This window comes from Epinephelus lanceolatus, chromosome 4 (assembly GCF_041903045.1).
Source record: "Epinephelus lanceolatus isolate andai-2023 chromosome 4, ASM4190304v1, whole genome shotgun sequence".
Classification (NCBI taxonomy): Eukaryota; Metazoa; Chordata; class Actinopteri; order Perciformes; family Serranidae; genus Epinephelus; species Epinephelus lanceolatus.
Window position 1 is genome coordinate 23544000 of NC_135737.1, and position 22229 is coordinate 23566228.

Below are 22229 nucleotides of genomic sequence, written 5' to 3' on the forward strand. Positions count from 1 at the left end.
CAAAACCCTGGTGTGTTCATTCAGATTGCCCAGGATAACAGTTTCAAAATAGATGATGCAATTGTACTTTCCCTTATTACGTCCGCCAAGAAGGTTATGTTTTCAATTCTGTTTGTTTGTGTGTTTGTCAGAAGGACAGCAGAAAAAAAAAACCCTGATTTTCGTGAAACTTGTTGAAAGGTGAGACATAGGCCAAAGAAAAACCCATTTAATTTTGGAGCAGATCCAAATCACAGAGTGAATACGTGAATTATTTTTCTCTTTTGTTAACATTGCAAGGTATGGGATTTGGTAACATGAGATACTTTAGCTTTTGGTATAAGCTACAGCTTTTTCCTCATTAATGTTAATTAAGATCATACAAACCACCTGAGTAAATGTTGAATATTTGATGGTGATCAAAAACCGCACACTCCAGTTATAGCAGAGGTTGGGCAATTCCATGGGATCATGTAATAAATTTCACCCATATCTTCTTGAATTTCCCCATACTAATGAGGTGCTATATATGAGTATGCTTGTGTGATGTTCAATTAGCAGAAGGAATAGATTAGAGTGGTCTATAAAAGATGAGAGGGGTTAGAGGGAGAAGGAGAGAGCTGTCATTTTCAGGAGTAGGCCCTGTCAGTGACAAGTGTTCATCCAATTACACCATGAGTGCCCTCTCTTCTCTCTTTCTTCCTGTCCTCTCATTCTTCCTGCATTCTCTAGACCATCTGATCTCTCTCTTCCTCTGCTCTCCTCCTTCAGATTTTGTTGCTTCTTAAAATGTCTCCAGTAATTATTGCTCCTCTCCTCTCCTCTCCTCTCCTCTCCTCTCCTATGCCCCCCTTTGCCTTTAAAAGTTCAATTTGTAAAATATGGCCAGATATTAATTTGAAAAATGGCCGTTATCAACAAAATGTGAAGAAGAAATTTTTGAAAAAGTATTGTGGCACAGTAGTGGAGTGGTTAGCATTGTTGCCTCACAGCAAGAGGGTTCCCAGTTCGACCTCCAGGGTGTGGGAGCCCTTCTATGTGGAGTTTGCATGTTCTCCCCGTGTCAGTGTGGGTTTTTTCCAGGTACTCCGGCTTCCTCCCACAGTCCAAAGACATGCAGGTTAATTGGTGACTCTAAATAGGTATGAATTAGTGATGGGATTTCTCGTTCACTTGTGAGAGTTTTTTTTTCGCTGTGTGTGTGGGGCGGGGGGTGTTAGTGGGTTCAACGACGAATCGCATTACTGATTTATCACATCACGTGATTTGGATATTGTAACTTGGACCCAGAATAGACTTCGCAGATATAAAGTCTGGTACTAGCCCGTTTAATGTTTGTCTTTTAACTGTCACGCTGGACTAGTGATGTGACTTTCGCGAAAGAGCCGAGTCTTTGAATCGGCTCTTTGACGTGAACGAGTGAGCGGCTGCACTGTCTTTCTCCCTCACAAACTAGTCTCTCTCAACTTGTTCCGGATCAAATAATTTGAAATTAATGGATATAGAGTAAATTAAAGCAAAAAACAAATAAATTAGGAACTGGCTCGTTCACTCTAAAGAGCCGGTTCACTCATTCACTTCAAAGAGCCGGTTCAAAGATTCGGCTCGTTCGCGAACGTCACATCACTAGTGTGAATGTGAGTGTGAATGGTTGTCTGTCTCTACATGTCAGCCCTGTGACAGTCTGGTGAACTGTCCAGGGTGTACCCTGCCTCTTTCCCAGTGTCAGCTGAGATAGTCTCCAGCTCACCAGCAACCCCTACCAGGATAAGCAGTTACAGAAATGAATGAATGAATCTATGTATTGTGTTGCAGATATATTTACTGAAATGAGCATCCTAACTAGCTAGCATCAGCCTTACATATGATATTACTTGTACCCCGAGAGGTGAGAGTGAGTCACTGTAGCATCCAGTCTGCCCTCAGTCCAACATAAGAAAACAAAGAACTAGAGCTACCCCAAGGGCTCGTCAATCACATTGATAGGTTGAAGGTACTGCCCCTGGTTAGTAGCACAGTAAACGCAAAGATAGCTGAAGCACTTGCCAAGCGACCTTTATTACCATCTCAACCACCCACTCTGGCCGGAGACCACGTCCGGCAGCAAAGAAAAACAGAAGCAAAACAAGATTAAACATTGATGTGGCTTTCCTAGACACAGCTTTTGACGAGTAAAGAGATGAGGTTTGATGCTGAACTCGCAACATTTCTTTTAGACTGGTAACATGTAAAATTGGCCTTTTAGCAGAACATACCTTCAGTGAAATTAGTGACAACACAATGGCCAGGCATTACATGTTGCACCTTTAAAGAAATAGTTTGACATTTTGGAAATTTTAAAGCTGCAGCTCACAGCTATTCAGCTTATCTTACGTGCATCTTAGCACAAAAACTAAAAAGGGGGAAACAACTACCCCGTCTCTTTTCTAAGGCACCAACATCCTTTTCCCAGTACTGTTAAACCTCACTGACTAACATGTCATATCTCATTTGTTTAATCTGCACAAAAAACAAAGTTTTAGCTCTATTACAAGTTTCCAGGGTGGCACAGTGGGGCAGTGGTTATCATATTCACCTCACCCCAGGGTGGGGGAGACCTTCTGTGCAGGGTTTGCGTGTTCTCGCGGTGTCAGCGTGGGTTTTCTCCGGGTACTCCAGCTTCCTCCCACAATGCAAAGACGTGCAGGTTAATTGGTGTCCCTAACATTGCCGTAGGTGTGAATGTGACTGTGAATGGTTGTCTGTCTCTGTGTGTCAGCCCTGTGATAGTCTGGTGACCTGTCCAGGGTGTACTCTGCCTCTCACCCAATGTCAGCTGGGATAGAATCCAGCACCCCGCGACCCCCAACAGGATAAGTGATTGCTGAAAATGAATGAATGAACAAGTTTCCAGGCAATCAGCAGAAAGTGGAAGGAAAGAAGACAAGAGGTCAAAGCTCTCAGCCCAGAACCAATAAAGCCGTTGACATTTTTACACTTGCACTGTTTTTTATACGTACTATACAAGATATACAGCAACATATTAATATAGAAGTGCTGGTTTTCCCCCCGTCTTTATGCTAAGCTAAGCTATCTCGCTGTATCCTCCACACATGAGAGTGTAATCGATCTTATCAAACTCTTGGCAAGAATGAGCAAATAATTATTTCTTTAAAGCATGTGCATAGTTTCCACTGCAGTAAGTACCGAGCTGGACAGGGGCTTCCATAAATACAACCAAGTCAAAATTCAAACAAGCATTGCCCTCTTAAAACTGAATTTTGAGCAGATGCTGTTCATTAAAATGTGTTGGAGATTTTTGTTTGGCTTTGTTTTTTGCTGTAGCTCCTGATATTGACCCATAGTATTCACCTATCTGAAGAACAGTATACCCTCGGGACACAAAGTTGTCAGCCCCAGCTGCAGCAGCTCCTCCAGGGGGATACAGGAAGAGGAGCACAGGGCCCAGCACAGCTGGGACCAGGTCCACAGAGGAAAGGATGTGATGGGAATGGCCTCACCTCCAAAAAATGAGGGGAAAAATGTGTCTGTCAGTAAAATATGCTTTTCGTGAATTTTGAGGAGAAGCGCACAGGCTAGAGTTAGATGGGACCAAGGAAGGGCTAAAGATGGATTTAAATCCAAGTCCCCCAGATTTGTTCCACCCTTCCCTGCCGGATGCCGACGTCAACTCTTCACAGCATGGAGCCTGGCGTTGCACCTATCACAACAAAGAGATTAGAGCAGAGAGAGGTGCCATGTCCAAGAGAGGTAAGAAATCCACATTCCACACACAATATGAGGCAAAAACTGATGCAGAGTTTAATTTAATATATCTTTCCACACCCTACCAACAACTTGTTATTGTTTCTATATTTGTCTCTCAGCTTCGTCCCACAAACTTTTCCCTGTTCTGCTGATGGTAGGATGGATCATTGGCTGCACAGCAGTTGTCTACTTTGTCTTCATTTTTGTTTGGGTACATGATTCCATCTATAAAGTTTATCATATGCATGTATGTATCAGTTTACCAATAGGTGTGTCCTTTACATGTGGCTATGGCGATGGCAATGTCAGCCCGTCAGACTGTCTGCTGGTCCACCACATTGATCCAGACTGAAATATCTTAACAATAATTGGATGGATTGACATGAAAATTAGTATAGACGTTTATGTTCCTCAGATTCTCGGTAATCCCCTGACTTTTCCTCTAGCCCTACTACAAAGTTGATAGTTGTGGTTCTGAGTAAATTTTTTGACAACTGGATGGATTGCCATGAAATTGGTACAGGCATTTATGTCTCCCTCAGGATGAATTGTAATACCTTCGATAATCCCTTACTTTTTCATTTAGCACCGAGTCAAAATGACATTCCCATTAGCCATAGCTTTACTTTGTGTTTAGCGCTACTCAGCAATGCATGCTAACAGGCTAAACTACGATGGTGAAAATGGTAAATATTGTACTTACTAAACATCAGCATGTTAGCTCTTTTTGAGCCTGTTAGCATGCTGAAACTGCTCATTTTTTTAAATTAACTGCAGCTTCAGCCTTTGTGTTTGTTTTACTAATGATTTTTAATTTTGTTTTTTTTTTTGGCAGAAAAAAGGAGCGCGAGGAAGAAATTGAATTCACCACTGAATGAAGTTCTTCCAGGGGGCACAGGGACGAAAAGTTCATCTCTATATTTTGATATTAATTTTCTTTAAGATACATTCTGGCAGCTGTTTTGACAGATGTGGGAATACTGTTATAAAAGTGAGCAATGGATTGCAATGGATATCTGCCACGGTCCAGTGATAATGATGTCTAGCGGTGAAGTTTCCTTTGATATGAATAATTGTCTGTCATGTTATGGATTAATCAAATAAAGACATTTCTGTGGTTTTCTCCCCTTTGAATTAATGCATCATATTGTCATTTATAACTCTTTTAGACCTCACAGATTGAAATCCATTAACTGTACCCTCAAATAGATGTCATAATGACAACACCCACAGTTTTCTATGAACAATGTCAGATGTGATACATTCCAGTTTTTGTGTATTCAGACTGCTGCACTTCACTCAGCAGAGCCTTTCAGAGATAAAGTAGAAAAAGCCGATAGTGTTTTGTAACTACTGGGTAGTACAATGAGGGATGGCTCTACCTGAGTGTGTGTGTGTGTGTCTGTGTGTGTGTTTGCATATTTGTGTCCTCTGTGTATTCATGTCACACTGCTGGGCATCAAAAATATTGGGTGTTAGGGCTGGCAATGTCGTTGCCATGGCTACCACAAGTCTGTCTTTTTTTTATTTGGAGTAGTCCCTCACTCTCATAGGATGTGAAGAGAAAAACAATGGAAAGAAAATTAGGTGGGGAGCTGCACTTTCTTAAACACTTTTAATTGTTATGTGCAGAGACGGCCCAGGGGGACTTTTTGCTCATAATTTGTTTTATCAAATGTAAGCCCTTGATGAACTGTTTTACTTTTGGCACATTACGGAACTCAAGATTGAAGCCAAATTAAGCTCAGCCTCAAACATTTCAGTACTTGGATTCCAGCTCAAAGCAAACTAATGCTTGCCTGACATATCAGCTCATAACTTGCCATTACAACTAAGCCTCCAAATCTGAAATAGTAGCGTTGTCAGCTTTAAAGAGCATTTCCAAGTCTGCATTTAATAACAGGGAATTAGATTGTCTGGTTGTTACTGCAGGTTGAGCCACATCCACTTTCCAGTAAGCAGGAGGTGTCAGCCTTATGAGGCGGCACGGGCCAAATAATGCTGTATACTTGGTGTCATGTTGAACATGTGCACCACATGCAAACATCAGTCCGACAGTGTAATGAGGTTGAGATGGAAACTTTCTGTACCACAGCAATGCCATGGTTAGGAGAAACACATGTGAAGAATACTTGCATACTCATGTCTATGCAGGCAAACATGTTAACAGATACAGTCACTCTCACTCATACACATGCACACTGAAGCTTGTATGAAACAGCCACACACACTAGTAATTCAGAAGCATCAGGTTGTTTGTAACTGGCAGAATAATTATGTGTTTGGGCTGTTAACATGCCCAATCTGTTTACTTCAACAACAGCAAAACAGTTTCTCTCGCTGCCACTCGTCAAGACACACACCCCTCCCAGCTCCCGTGCTCCCAGCCTCAAACTGGCATTACTGTCCTCAGAACAGATCATTATGCAGGCACACCACATGGTGATGAATAAGATGTCTTCCAGGTGTGGTACATTAACACTTTGTGTCTACTATTTAAATGTCACGTTTATATCCGAACTGCTTACACAATGAAATGGTGTAATGGAAAACATGTGATTAGGACCCAAAGGTGACAGATGTTCTATACTAAGATGAGACTATGTGCTAAACAACCACACAATTAATGAATAATTATACATGGAATGTGTGCACAATTACCGCTCGTTAAACTGTTTTAGTCATGAAAGTTTAAAGATGTAATCAGCAGGATTTTCCTCTAAAACAACGCACAGAAATAATCCCTCTCAGTTGTCACTTATGACCCAGTAGAAGTGTGTGGCAGTATATCTCTCTGCAGAGACTCTGCTCTCTGCCCGTATTCTCTTATTTTCTAACACATTTTTACTCCGACCTTGTCACATACCGACGTGTAGTCATGGACCTTCCACATCCAGATACAACGTGAAAGATACCTGGGGTGCGTTGGTTGTCAGGTTCTGCTTGTTACATGCATTGTCTTCTTTCAAAATACACTGTGTGTGCACTACATCGGTACAGCAACGCCACTTGACATTTTCTTTTCCTTCAACAACAAACACATGGTTGGGTTTAGGCAACAAAAGCACGTGGTTAGGTTTACAAAAAAGACCAGAATTTGGCTTTAGAGTCTTACAGAATGCAAAAATTGCTTCCCAGGTGAAGGTCAGTGTTTGTTGGACCCATCTAATCCCCCCCTCTTTATAAAAAGTTAGCAGCCAGGTGCCAGACCATAAGCAGCAGGCGTCTGACACAGTGCAGAAAAAAAAAGAAAATAAAAGAAACGCAAAAATAGCGAGGCAAAATGCCAAACAAGAGTGAATCTGGGGTTGGCTTTTACTTTCACTGTTGCTGGAAAGCATGCATGTTCACAAATAGTAACTGACAATGCATAGTTTGCCTTTAAAATAATTTTGGTAACAGTACCTGTATTAGCTATACCAGTGGTGTAGACTTGGCATTGCAACAACCTGGCCTACGGCAGGTCGATTCAAATCCCAGGGGTGTTGAGGGTAAAGAGAGACCTTCTTTGGTCTTAAACTTGGTCGGGACCACAAAAAGGGCCTCGCATGTGAATGTGATGCTCTTTCCTGACTCACAGGGAGTTCTCAAGTTGGTTATAACAGTAGCTCAAGGCCAGATCCAACTGCGCTTTAAAAGAAATCAATAAAACCTTAAAATAAATCCAGATACCAAAAGCCACAATTTGAGTGATGTGATTTGTTGTGTAACCACAAAAAGGCTACATGAGCTAGTGAAGAGGTCATCATTAAAAACTGGAGAGGAAAGACTGCATGTCTCTCTTTAAGAAGACTTTTTTTTTTTACCCCAAACATCTGGCAGTTTATGCCCCTATGATATGCTTTAAGAGTGAGTCATGATTTCAACCAGCTGTATCTGTATATCACCAGGGTGTAATGATGCAAGATGCTGCTGATGCTGAGCTTATGGATTATTTGGTCTAACAAGAGCATCAAAATGGAGAGCAAAAATAAGCCTGTAACCCAAAGTAGCTCTGCAGAGTACTGCATGTCAAAGACGAAGTGGCATTTCCCATTGTGACAGAAAAAAAAGCCTTAAATCGGCCGAACCAATTAAGTGCTGTGACCTTCATGCCAGTCCTGAACTTGAAGCAGTTAATTAGAATTGCATAGTCTACAGTGTCACTGACTGCTTTAAGATGTAAAAGTAATGAAACTGATCTTTCACCTGTCTACTGCTAACAGAGGATCAATGGTTACTTCAGTGGCAGCAGGCTCAGTAACTGTACAATACCCTCAATCATGATTGGGTTTCTAAACAAATGTTTTGATTCATTAAAGCTACTTAACAACGTATAAAACTCTTAGATAAAAGCTTGACTTATTGGGGTTTTAGGGATAAATGTTTCTTTGTTGTGGGGGGTGGAGAAGTTGGAAAGGAAAAGGTAAGTGCACTGCTGCAGCCTGGTCAAAACGTGAGGAGAAGAAAAAGCATGAATGGCTTTCTCCAGGTTGCTAAATTATTAATGGTGTCAGCGAGCTGTCTGTACCTGCGTCTTGAAATGTGCAGTAGAAAGCCAGCATGCAGCTTGACCTGGTAAGAAGAAATTAGAGTCAGTGCAGAAATGAACAGATGGTATTTGTTTGCTATTTGAACACACACAGTATTCTGCGATTCTTGAAATAAATTGGATGCTGTCTTTTTGATGTAAGTAAACTTTTGTTCTTCTCTTAAGTCAATCACCACAGATTCAGCTGGATGCGAGGATATGTTCAACAACCACAGGATGTCACTGTTTTACATTAATTATGGAGTGAGCGCATATACCCTTGTGACGGCTCAAGCAGGAGATATTTGCTATGTAATCTGAGAAAATCTGAGAAAGATCAAGTGAAACTTGTTATTTTTAGATGTCATTCGTCATTAGTCATGACTGTAATATTTATATTTTGAATCGGCCGATGTTTCACTGTTAATTTCCATCATTTTTACTGTAAATATTGATTCTTTGAGGATCACTGTGTTGCTTGAGGTTATATCAACATTTTAATGCACAGTATGTCACTTATTTCAAATACATGAATCCTTGAAACAGCTCAACAAAGACGCATTAAGGGGTGTAGGCCACTGTTTTCTTTTTCTGCCTGTGCACTCAGTAAGTAAAAGCAGCTTGCTTTTAAACGGAAGACGTTACTAAATTTATGCATTAAATCAAGAGCGCCAAACACAGTGAGATATTCAAATGGGCTTTGGGCAGAATAGTTCTTTTTCTTTCATAACAGTGCCTGAAAGTGTACTGGTACTAAGGCAATTAAAACATTTCACAGCAAATTCAGCCTCTCTAAAATCAGAATGGTTGGATATCAGTGGCCTTTAACAAAGACAGCATAGTGAGAGTGCACTTCACAATAAGAGCTCTTTTCAAATCAAGTGTGTGATCACACGGTGCCCACTCTAATTGCCTACCTTGTCACTGTCTCACTTATGATCCTAATACGTTATTTGCTCGTGCCTGAGTGTGTTAGCACATGTTTACTTTTGTTCTCTGAGTAGTGCATGTGGTGCGCGTTCACACATAGGCATATAACTGTGTCATACTCCCCTTTCATACACCTCAGACGCCACACACTGCCCCAAGCACTGCCACACACACACACTGACAAGCATTCCAGAGGCTGAATGCCCGCCCCCACACATACACACACACACATACCACTGGACCCACTGTTAGGGTCGCCCAAAGGGCACATGAAGGAAAACTGAGTCGTTTTATGACCAGAGGGCAACAGAGGGGAGCAGAACATTGTATTGAGAGCAAAAACAAAAGAAGGTCTGACATGAGTGACTTTCTAAAAACTGCCTTCGAGATTGAAGGCTTAAAGTGCAAAGGTGCTAATTAAGTTTTTTCCACTGGAAAATATCTTCAGTCAAGTCGTGTTTATCATTCTTCTAGCATTTAAAAGATCCAAACATCTCCTTTGCTCTATGTTTCTTCAGGTTAAAACCCCAGCTGTCTATAGCGTACAAAGTGCAAAACACTCTGTTCAGCCTCCCAGGAACATGCTGAGGTGTTGTAATGTTAGCTGTGATGATAGCGAGCTTAGCTGCTAATGACAGGGAGGGTGAGAGCACGAGGAAAGTGGGTGGTGTGAAACTTCAGTTATCTAAGTGCTACCAGTCACCAAAAGCAAAAGGGGAAGCCAGGAAGTAAATAAGCAATTGAAACTGATATTCAGCTGAAATCAATACTTGAATGAGTCTCAGAGGCAGACATGCATTCACATGCAGTCACACTGGCTTGTTTTTATAGTTATAGTACTTGAAATAAAGTATACAGAATAAGTGACCAGATGAACATTTGGGAAAGTTTTGAGAAAGCCAGTTTGCAGATGATTAATTTTAAAGCCAGTCTTTGCCGTGTCATGTCGGTGACATTTTGTGGAATGTGGAGTAAAACCTAAAAAATGCTATAGGTCTGCTCCAACAATCAAAGCTAGATGATTCACATTTATTTCTTTTTTTTTACTATATTGCATAAGCCACATTGTTTTGAATTTCTATATTGTTTTCATAATGTATTAAAAATGAAGACAAGAATAAATTTGAATTTAATTTTGTGAATTTGAATGTGTTGCCCATATTTTGGCCAAAGCTTGGCCATATTTCTGGTGCTCCTACTTGGCACCCCTGCCCTATCCATCTTATTCAAGGTAAAACTTGTGGTGAGAAATTAGAAGTTGTTGCATTGACTATCTGTGGTTAGTCTCAGTGGCTAATCTTGTTGACTAACAGTGGTTCTTTTCTAAATTAATTTGCCTTCAATTTTTTTTTTTTTTTTCAAACTTGATAATTTTTTTTGTGCTGCCTTCAGACACGGTTCTCAAGTATGTACATTTTTGAATCTTGACCAAAATGGTGCGATTTCTTTCAAAAACATGGGAAAAAATGCAATGAGCAACTTGGAAATAATATCTCAAAAACTGCAAAAAAAACCCAACAACAATATATTTACAAAATTATTATTAAAAAAAAACAGGGGGAAAGAAAAGCTAGGGGAATTTTATATTAGTACATATTTAATTTTTCTAGTAATGTTCTTGTTTTGAAATTTCTCTGGATGCCGTCCAGGTCCCTGAGGTAGGGGGTGGGTGGGAGGGTTTATTTATATGATTTCAGATTTAATTTAAGTTGTTGATTATTTTCAAGGATTTCATTATTATTTTCTGTTTATTTGATCTTGCTGATTATTTTATGTGCTACTTGCCAGTGTATCTGCTTTTAATTTTATGACATGTTTGTTCTCATTTTCTTTTCTCCTTTTTGTATAAAGATTTCTTGAATAAAGGAAAAAAAATTTGATCACAAAAAATTTCTCTGGATGCCACCCATACTATACAACGTTAATACCGGATTGTCCCGTATGAAAAAAATGAAGTGCACCATTCCGCACTGAATCAGTATGGGAAATGATTTTTTGAGAGTGGAGGACAATTAAATCAGAAATTGTAGAAGAGAATGACACCTATGACAGGTTTCTCACTCAATGTCTGTACATGACATCTACCCCTCCCTGTCTGACTGCATTCTCAACCTAAATTAGAAATAAAATACACTATACAGTAAACTAAAAAGCATACCTTAAATCAGTGGTTCCCAACTGGTGGGTCGCAGTCCAGAAGTGGGTCACAGCTTCATACTGAATGGACCGCAAGTGATTCGCCAATGTGTCACATTTGTAAAAGACACACTTTATTTTGAAGTACAGTGAATTTTCCAGGACAGAGTTTTTATTTTGAAGTGTCTGAAGCTCCCTGCTGTAGAGTGAGTGAATAACAGACAGCTACTTAATGGAGACAGCAAAGTAGCTCAACGACATGGCACAGATTTTATTCACTCATTCATTCTCTGTGGACCTTGAACTTATGACTAAGGAGAAATATGGATCCCGTGGCTGGACCAGTTGGGAACCACTGCCTTAAATTATGTGTTTAGTCATCTACGCTAAATGTGTTATCAATTTACTGTACCTCTTTCATTTCATATAAAATAGGTGCCTAAAGTTATTTATCTTACCTCACCGCTGTTAAGGAGACAAGCGGAGTATTAGCTGGTAAATACCACTTTTATGTACTTTACATGGAGCTAAAATGAATACAGAATTATGTTAAATATTTGCCGAATGTGTTAATGTCTGTTTCTTAGTGGTAAGAAATCATCTTACTCTTTTAAGAGTAGATGTTTAGCATAAGCTAGCTGGGGCTCTGTAAATTTAACAATATGCGAACATAGGAAGGCAAGCTAACTGCTAACATGTTTATTAAAAAAGGAAAACAACCATTGCTCTGAGATGGCTGTCAGAGATGACAGAGGTAATATCATGTTATCCTGTCTGATGTGTGATAGATAGTGTGTTTCACCTTTTATTACCCAGTCGCTCGAGAAAAAGAGGATTGACATACCGTTAGGTACCATTACCACTGGAAAACAGGTTTTGGTGCAGCGCCAGAAGTCATGCCATAATTCACGCAAGGTATCATGGGGGCTAGGAATATGGTGGACGCATCCCATATGTTATAATTCTCTTTGGCTCTCACTGTAACCTCTGAACTTCTTGATGTGTATTTTTTCTTATTCCCTGCACATCCGTGACTGTTTGCCTCTCCAGTTTCAGCCTTAGGTACAAGCCTTTCCTGCGCCAGGAAATGTGCTAGCTGGTTCATTGCAGCGCAGGGTATATTTACCAGTAGGCAGCTTGGGAGCAGCCATAAAGATATTGCACATTCATTTGTTTGCATCGTGGCTTTGACTAACTTCATACATTAGCCCCTGCTCCCCTAATGCATAGAGCTCCAATTAGTGGGGAAAGAGTTTGCACTAATGCTGCATTTAAATTAACTTTTAGTTTTTTTTCTCTCTCTTATTTTTCCTGTCTCTATGGAAATTACAAAATAAAACTAAACCCCCATATTCCTAATAGTCTCCTTAAGTCAGTTGCTACTGTATGAGTGAAGCAGAATGTGGAAATATCTCTCTATAGCTTAACCTTCTTTAAGAACATTGCAGACGGCACTTGAGGTAAAGGACTAAAGGAAAAATGTTGCAGAATTTCTGCTTTGATGTATGAGATTTCTATATGTAAAGCCTCTGAAGTCCAGAGAAAAAGAAGAAAAAGCATTAAGTCAAGTCAGCAGTACCAAGATGTTCTGTACACTTTGCTATGCAGTGCATAGCTTAACTCCGACATTAAAAGAACATTTCACATTTGGAAAAATAAGCCACAAATAAGAACCAATGCTTAAGGTGTAATGTTATTTGTCTTTGTGTCAGATTTAAGAGCTTGTATTGATTTAGATGCTAATACAACACATGCACAAACAAACCTTGTAGGACAAGTCACCTGTAGGCTCAGCATGTTATTTAAAGATTTATTTTGAAAGAAAAAATGCTCCTCAAGATGATTATCAGTCATTATAATAAAGTATCTAAATACAGGCAACTGAGGTATATCTGTCTTTCTACAGGTGGAGTGTGAGAGAGAGGCAGAGAGAAAGAAAGCCTGAGGGAGTGAGCGACAGTGACAGAGGGACAGGAAGCTTGCACAAACAATGTGAAGAACAGAGTACAGGGAAACGGCAATGTGGACTGGACATGGAGGGTGTTGTGAACTGTCTGAAAAAGTAGTCTCCATGATCATGGCGTGTCATTCATTGGCATAGGCAAAGGCAAAATTTCCACAATTAACAACCTTGTAGAAAATAAAGTCATTCAAAACCAGGAAAATTATACTTTTATCCACTGACGTGATACCCCCTGCATTCAGATAAATGCATGCAATGTTCCAGCAAAGACTCACAGTCTAAAATAGAAAAATCCTTCGAAAGCTCAGTTATATTGTCTGTCAACTGACTTCAATGTGTAAAAGTTATTTTAAAAAAAAGAAAAAAAAAAAGATGGGTAATATGGCACACTTCATGTGACGAAACCGAGATCAAATGGAGAAATCGCTGCACCTTTCTTAAATAGATCGAGATTTTGTGAAATACACTTATTCACTTTCTTGCCGGGAGTTTGTTGAGAATATTGGTTCCACTCATACCAGTGTGTTAATTATGAATATAACTTGGCTTAGTATACAGAAACAGGAAACAGGGGTAACAGGCTGGCAAGCTTTGTCCAAAGGAAAGACAAAATCTGCCAACCAGCACATTTAAAGCTAACTAATTAATCTGTTATATGTTTGTTTAATCAACAGTAAAATGAAAGGGAAAAGACTTCAAGTCCTGAAGACTTGTCATAATTAGGTTACCAGGCAGCTGGCGGAGACTCCACAAAGTTATTGCTCCAAGCCAAGAAATCGTCTGGCACATAACACCATGCAGAAACACAGCTTGTTATTGTATCTCACACGCCATCTACTGTACTCTATGAGCAGTACTCTCCTCCAATCACAAGCATGCATACACATATAAGGAGGCATGTGACGCCATCAGACATCCTTTTCTCTACGGCAATGGCAATTTGCCCACTAACCTTTAGCAGGTTAGGATCAGTGTGGCTAGGCAGACGTTATATCGCAGCAGGGTGTTCATTTATTGGGCTCCACCCAATGTACCCAACATGTGAGATGTGTGAGACAGAGTGAAGGTTACAGTATTGTAACACTTGCATTGACATGACATTGACACTGACATTTAATACAGGTGAAGCCCTCTATGTAGGAGCCCTGTTGCTCCTATGCCACTTGCTCAAGAGGTTGTAGGATGTCTGATGTAGTCACAATGCCTTCTTATATACTGTGGGCTCTGCATGTATTCAGGTAGACACATCCTGATTGGCTGGCAACATTTATACAAATTTAGGTGGGGGAATGCCTGCTTGCACCTATGAAACAAATGAGAAGTAACAAAGTTACTAGTGAACTTTAGAGATGTTTGCGGGCACTTTTTCTTTAACCTTTGGACAGAGCCAGGCTGGCTGTTTCCAGTCTTTATGCCAAGCTATGCTAGCCTGCTGCTGGCTGTATAAAGACAAGAGAGTGGTATCGATCTTTTCACCTAACTCACCGCAAGAAAGTAATTAAGTGTTTTTTGAAAAAGTCAGGCTATCGCTTTAATGATACATTTTCTGATCCTTTGTTCTCCTGCAAATACACATCATCCTCTCAGACACAGCAGCACAACAGATCATGTAAGGCATACTAATTTGCTTGACAAAGAGTAGGCAGCGATCAGGGGAAATTTGCTGAAGTTCAACCAGCTTTGACCAGCATAGTGCTCTGGACTCATCTGCACACACTGTGATGACACAGAGCTGGTTTAAAATAGTCAAAGTTTCCCTTTAAAAAGACTGGAAAACACATAGTGACAAACATCTTCGCAGAAACACACAGGAGGCTCAGTGAATGTATAAAAAGGGTCTGGTGACTCGATTGTCAGCTCAATGACTCATGACCAGCTGTCGTCTTAAAGGCAAAAAAATATATATATTTTGGTTTATTTGACATACTGCTAATGAGCGGCAGCTGCCTGTCAACTGCAGTTAAGTCTTTATTATTAAAGATAGAACAGTATTGTGTAATATGTGATTACAGTTTAATACTTACTGGTCTATTCAGCAAAATAAATTCTGATTTTCTGTAATAATTTACCTAATCAATTTATACGTATTAACAAAGAGTACATTATGAATACATTGTAGAGTGTATCAGTACATACTGTAGATGGAGGCTGAAACCAGCTGAGGTTTTATGAGAGGCATACAGCTCAGTCCCACATACAGTACAGTGGTTCAGCCCTGTTACATGTGTATGAGTGTGAGTGGGTGGTGTATTCATATGCCAGTGGATTTGCACATTTGTCTGTCTGCCCCTCTCTTGCCAACAACTTGTACAGTATTTTGACTGAACCACACTTTCTCTCTCACACACAAACACACACGCACTCACACATACACATACATTGGCAGACTCACAACTGATGAGTAAAACAGGATGAAAATTGAGAGGAAAAAATAAAAACACTAGGAGTGATTGTATCCAGTGAATAGCAGAATAATCTGGCTGATTGAATGAACTACAGTATCAGAGTTGGGGAGACAGTGCTCCGTCTGTCCGCAAGGGTACAGTCCACTGTTTTCCTCGGAGGAAGTGGATACTGCAGTGTCAGTCCACCAGCCCTGGTCCATCCAGTAAAGAGCTAAGGGGAGTTTCCACTTCCCTGTAGCCCCCCACAAGTGCTCCAACAGTCAGAGGGAAGAGGTACTGCAAGGTGACAGGGACGACCCACTTCAGAACAGTCCCCATCCCAGAGGTCTGTGGATCACCACACACGGCAGATGTTGTCAGGGACCATGTAACTGCTCTTGTTGCAGTTGAATGCTTTGGCAAATTCTGGGAAATTCTGAAGGGAGCCCAGTACCCTGTAAAATATAAAGAGGAGATGGTTGGTTGGGGTCAAAGTTGCTGTGTTAGAAGGTTACTTGAAATTGAAATGTCATTTGATCAAGGCTTTAAAATGTTAGCTAATACTGTGATGTGTTCCCTGCCCTTTGACTCACGTGGCTGATTACTGTAAAAGAAAAACTCCATGGTAAATTTACCTGAATTTCCCTGGACTGTGTACATCTACTTTAATGGAATTAACAGCTTGCTCCGGTCGGTGTGTTCCACACCACACCTGAAGAAGAAGAGAAGAGATTATGATGTGCCGCATTAAATCAGTATAGTATACAGTAGACTGCACTCTTTCCAACTTATTCATCCATCCATGGAATCAAACATGTTTGTGTTCACCCAGTCTTTCCATCCATCCATCCATCCATCCATTAATCAACCAATCAATCAATTAACTACCTGAGCAAAGTTTAAGAAGAAGAGTTGGTCGTGGGAAAGGTAGATGCCCGGCAGTGGTGGCTCCTCTCCATGCTCTGCCACATAGTTCTTATAGGCCTGCAATTTAATATAGGACACATGTTCTCATCTTATCTCACCACTGACATATCTAAAATGTCTCAGAATGACCTAATTGTTACTGCTTCCTATTCAAATAAAAGTATGATTTCTGAGAACACTGCATTTAACCTTCTTACACTGTAGTGTCACATGCCTGGTAAATCATGTGAATGCTAAAAATACAAATGTATTCTGCAAACAGTCTGGTCAGCTCTAAATTCACTAATTTATTGCTACAAATTAAAAGCTGCTGTAGCAGCTAATCTAAGCTGTATATTCAGATTTTAAATTGTACTTTTAATGTTAATTCATGTCACAGAAAAAAATACATTTTCTGATTTTTGCTGTCACCTTTCCTGTTCAGCATGACACTTCAACAACAGTACACAGGCATGTTGTCTGAGATGTTGTTACTCATCAAGGCAATCAAATTGACACTTTGCATAAGAAGAGCAACAAAATGGACAACGTTAGAGAACAGATATACAAGCAATGTGCACTGTGCATTATCTTGTATTGAATTTAAATCTGTTAATGTCCAGTTTGTGTTCACCTCTAAAAACTGACAAAATCAGCAGCAACATCATGTCCTTCATTGTTTACAAAAGCTAATGAGCATTTTAATGTCCTGACAAAATGACACATCTATTAATGTTAGCAAGCAGACAATGATAAAGACAGAGTGCAACATGCCATACTCTTAAAACCACACCCATCAGAGGGGAATACAATCAGCACCACAATAGAGTGATGCAAGAATGACTTCTATGCGTAGGCCAACCCAGAAGTCAACATCACCTTGGTTGCCTCTACAAAAAGTCATGGACATTGACGTAAGTTAAAAGTTAATGTTAGGCTAAAGCCTAAACAAATGACACCATGGTCACATGACGTCAACCACCACAACAAGGATGTAAAGCCAGGTTTGGCAAGATGACGTTCTTTAGTCTCATTTAGTCACTTGTTGGCAGCCATCTTTTTTAAGACATGTAAAAGCTTCAAAATGTGCAAGTGTTGTATTTGCTTAGAGGTATTTTATGTCACAGAACAAAATGTAAAAAAAAATCTCTTAAGCTTGTGTTAACTACAGACCTTATTTCAGACGTTTAACCAAAACCCATTCAAAAAACCCAATGATTTTAAAACGAGGGAAGCAGGAGTGATAAAATGCTCATTTCCAGATTGAAGGACTTCTTCCTGCAGCACTTTATATGCAATATGCAAGTGCTGAAACACTAACACAATGTCTGTAGCTAGCTTAAAATATTAGTTTTTAGTATGTCAAAGGATTATCCTTGCACCCTATGTCTACTAAAGAGGAACTCAATATTGTCAGTCTATCTTAGTGCCCCTTCTCCGTACCTTACCTATGCTTTCTTATTTACAATGATTCGATAGAATCACCAGGTAAGATCATCATTTTACCTAACAAAGATCAAAAGCAGGTCTTGCATAGCTTAGGTAGCCTCAAACTAAGCAGTTTATCTGGCAAAAGTAGAAAAATGTATTGCTTCTCACGGCATAGTGTCAGGATGCCACAGTTTTCCTATTTTTCCTGCTGATGCCTCAAGTGCTTTATCCATGGGCTCAGATTTTTGGTACTGCAGGTTCAAAAAACTTTGTTTTGGCCTCTTTACCCTGTTGGTAGTGCATCACATCTCACACAGGTTATGGGCATTTGTCGGTTGTTTGCCATCAGACAGAAGTGACAAGGAGGCATCTTTATGCGATACAAAGTCAATGGACAACAATGAATTGTTTTCCCCTCCAGTATAGGCCAGACATAATTGCACTCTGTCTATATCAAACCACACTCTCAGTCCCATCCTCTGTCATCTTTAAACCAGGATTCTTAAACCGAGTTTCCTCCTTTGTTTTCAGGCTCATTACCTGATACGCCTGCCGTATCCCTCCATTGTCAGCAATGTTCTCCCCGAGGGTGTTGTTACCATTTAACTAGAGAGGGGACATAAGGAGAGAAAACATAAAGATTGGCAGGAAAAAAAGACATAGGGAGATGGTAATTTTCGCTCTGTATTTCAGCAAATCACAGATAACACTTTTGGGATACAAGAAATAATTTTCCCAGGGGGATAAAAGAAGCATTGTTCAAAGCAACAGGACAGAGGAGGAGAGACAAAGACAGGGAGAGGGATTGATATGTCAACACGAGATATTAAAGCCACCTGAAGCAGAGAAGAGATGAGCCTGCAAAACTGAGGGGAAGATGGAAATGGATAGGCTTGCAAAGGTAACAGCAAAGCAAATACATGAGAAAATAAGAAATGTTTGGGATAATATTTGATGAAATGTAGATTCTATAAAAACTTTGAGGGAAAATGATGAAATAAACAGATTTTCTGCCAGGACTTACATGAAGTCCATTGGCCAGGTCCCAGGAAAAGTTGCCATATTGATTGACTATGCACTTTGACAGATCAAGGAACCTTTGAGTGGAGTCCGGAGTCCACCAGTCTTTCAGGTCTCCATCCTTGTCATAGTTACGACCTAAAAAAAAGAGGCATGAAAGGTTAGCCGGTTGGATTAGATCAGCAAGACAAAAAAATTGTTGGATTGTTGACAGTTCTCTGAGATTCTGCAAGTGATGTTAATTACACATTTTCACTGCATTTAAAAAAGTCTGTTGTGTTTTCAAGTGGCTCACAGTTGTGGATAGCAGTGTAAAAGAATCATGACACTGAACACAACAACTTCACATAATCCAATGAAAATTAATGTGGTGAAAAATGATCAGAGGCGGCACAAAGAAGAGGCATTTCAAAAGACCTTTTTTTCTGAGGTGGTGCCAGAAACAGAAACAGAAAGGGAAATATTTCTCTCAAAATAGTATTTTAGTCTACCAAAACAGCCTCTTGGAGAAACACAGAGCAGCAGTGTGGAAAATCATACCATTGTCATCAAAGCCATGTGTGATCTCATGACCGATTACCATGCCGATGCCACCATAGTTGAGAGATTTAGCCTGGCCTTTGCTGAAGAAAGGCGGCTGGAGGATACCTGCAGGAAATACTGACACCACAGAAAAACAAAACAAACAAATAAACAAAACAAAGGTTTGTTTTTACAAAACTTTACAGAATTAATGTTGAATAGTCGCACACGTGTCTTTGCATGTGCTCATGTGAAAATACCTATTTGGTTTTTGCTGGATGAGTAGAAGGCGTTGACAACAGCAGCTCCAGTTACCCACCTGCAGAAGACAAGGAGAGTGGAGAATGATACAGTAAGGAGCACTACAGTGCAGCACAATTCAGACTTGATGAAAGATATTAAAATTAACCTGTGATTAATAACAGCAAGCTAATATTAGCATTCCTGCTGTGCTTAGTGGAAGGCTGCATTGTATGTGTGAGTGGGCGTATGTGTGGGAGAATGTGAATGCACTGTGCTAAATGCAAGATAGTGTGTCACACCACAAGCACCATAAGCAAATTTATTATTAGTGATTTACAGTAAACACTTAACATTGTAACTTTAAATTATTGCACATCTGGGATAAGCCTGTTTGCAGAGCAAAGATCTAGTACTGCCCGAGAACTGCATCGATTAAATCTTACTCTTCTTTGTTGACTTTGACTCTGAGTTTCCGCAGGCGTTTCTTCTGCACATACTCCAGGTTCTGTAGGATGTTTTCAAAGTACTCCTCTGCACTGTAGGCCAGCTAACACCAACACACAGCCAGAGAAACAGGAGGATTAGCCCTGATGAGAGCTATCAACACTTGGTGCTATATTCTCCAGCAAAAACTCATAAAAGCCAAGAATTCACTGAGATGTTTTCACAGAACTGATACGGAGCTACGCTGAACCATGTCTGTGTTCTGTTACTCTGATTTGGTGAAAGACGGAAAACATTCATGATCACATCTTTCAGAAACTCACATCTTTGTACTCATTGTTAAGGTATTGGTCATCCATGATGTTGTCAGAATAGCCGATCCGTTCCCGAATAGCTCGGGCCTGCAGAAAATTAAAGAAAACAATTTGACAAACAAACAACATAAATGTCACAGATCCTAAAGAACTGAATACAATGCAATACAACAGATGGTACGTTATAACCAATACCTTCTCCTCAGCTGCTTTCTTGGTCTCCGCATCCATCCAAGTCAGGTCATCAAGGTTACTTATGAACACTTCCCGAATGTCTTTAATCATCTCCTCCATCTGATGCCCACACACACACACACACATGCACATACAAAAAGAAAGAGACAACAGTCACAAATATGTCAGTGATATTTCATAATCAAATGTATACCATGAAAAAACATTAGCTGTCAGTCAGTGCAAATTGTGAATAGTGTGGGAGTTTTTCTCATAAGGTCTGCAGAGAGGGTTTAGTGGAAAGTACACACTCACACAAACACACACACACACGCACACACAGAAAAAAAAAAAAAAAGAATTGCAACATACTGTGCAACACAGTCATAAAAATACACTTCCCTGAATCAGGCATCATTATTACACTGTCACATATCAATGCAGAAGCACTCACTAACACTCCCTTTGTGCAGAAGCATGGTGGCTCTGGGTAACATTACAAGTAATGTAATAATCCTTTTTGAGATTAATATGACGGATGGAATAATAGTAAAAAAAAAACTTATTATATATGAAGAAAGAGGTGAGGCAGTGGCTGTCAGAATTACAACGTGTTTACTAACAATTAAAGGGGTTTATCTTTCACTTTAGTTAATATTGAGAGATAGCGGAGGTCTGCACTCTCTGAGTGCCCTTGCATTTGATAATTCTACCAATTTACATAATGCATCTCAAGCCTTTAAATATTTACATTTCCTTGAAGATGACTCCAGCAATTTCAATCAAGCTTTATAATTCTATGATGTACTTGAGCTTAATGTTTAACGCTAAACCTAAAATGCTATTCTTAATTAGCAAATAAATGTGTGTGACTGAACAAATACTTCCATGTCAGCAAACTTGTCATCACACAACTTATTTGCATAACTGACCAGGTCTCAAGATAATTATATTTTCGATTTTTATAAAATTCACACAGTAAGATGCTCCACAATCCACATCCAACACTGAGCTTTCAGTGGGAACCTGTGGTGTACATTTAATGTTTCTATAATGTATTACTCCTGAGTTGCAGTATTTACAAGAATGTGCCCGCACACAGAGAGACAGACTGGCTGACGCCACCATGATGGTATAATGCTGTGCAAACCATGTACTGTATACCATGGTCATCAGACAGTTAAAAGCCAATTCTACAACAACAAACTACAACAGTCCCACAAAAAAGTACCTGAACCACTAAAAGAATGAAAGCAAAATAGGAAGAGGAAAAATTAAAAACTGCAGTGACAGCAAAGGTCATCTTTCCAGATCCCTCAAACCACAGTTGTTCTCTGAGACCGCAGCGAGCTAACAGACGCATTCCTGTGTCTCATCACATCAGCAGACTCCTCGCTAACGCACTCCATGATCGCTCGGACAACACGCTGTGGTTCGCCACAAATCACCAGGGACAATACTGGTGAGGCTTTTCTAAAAACCTTTTAGCATACAGCGCACGCCTATGTGTGCACGTGAGTTTGTGT

General features: G+C 40.0%; 1 protein-coding gene across 2 annotated transcripts in view; it reads right to left on the reverse strand.

Moving 5' to 3' along the window:
* Positions 1 to 13098: 13098 nt before the first annotated feature.
* Positions 13099 to 22229, reverse strand: part of LOC117260194 (neprilysin-like) — a 38576-nt gene continuing 29445 nt past the window's right edge. For both annotated transcript variants that reach the window (XM_033632115.2, XM_033632116.2), the window contains exons 14-23: positions 20725 to 20823; positions 20539 to 20616; positions 20215 to 20318; positions 19789 to 19847; positions 19547 to 19666; positions 19011 to 19144; positions 18527 to 18592; positions 16538 to 16633; positions 16285 to 16361; positions 13099 to 16104 (exon numbers count right to left, since the gene is read on the reverse strand). In XM_033632115.2, the coding sequence (XP_033488006.1) occupies positions 16005 to 16104; positions 16285 to 16361; positions 16538 to 16633; positions 18527 to 18592; positions 19011 to 19144; positions 19547 to 19666; positions 19789 to 19847; positions 20215 to 20318; positions 20539 to 20616; positions 20725 to 20823 (933 nt within the window). In that variant the 3' untranslated portion in view covers positions 13099 to 16004. The remainder of the gene's footprint in view (positions 16105 to 16284; positions 16362 to 16537; positions 16634 to 18526; positions 18593 to 19010; positions 19145 to 19546; positions 19667 to 19788; positions 19848 to 20214; positions 20319 to 20538; positions 20617 to 20724; positions 20824 to 22229) is intronic.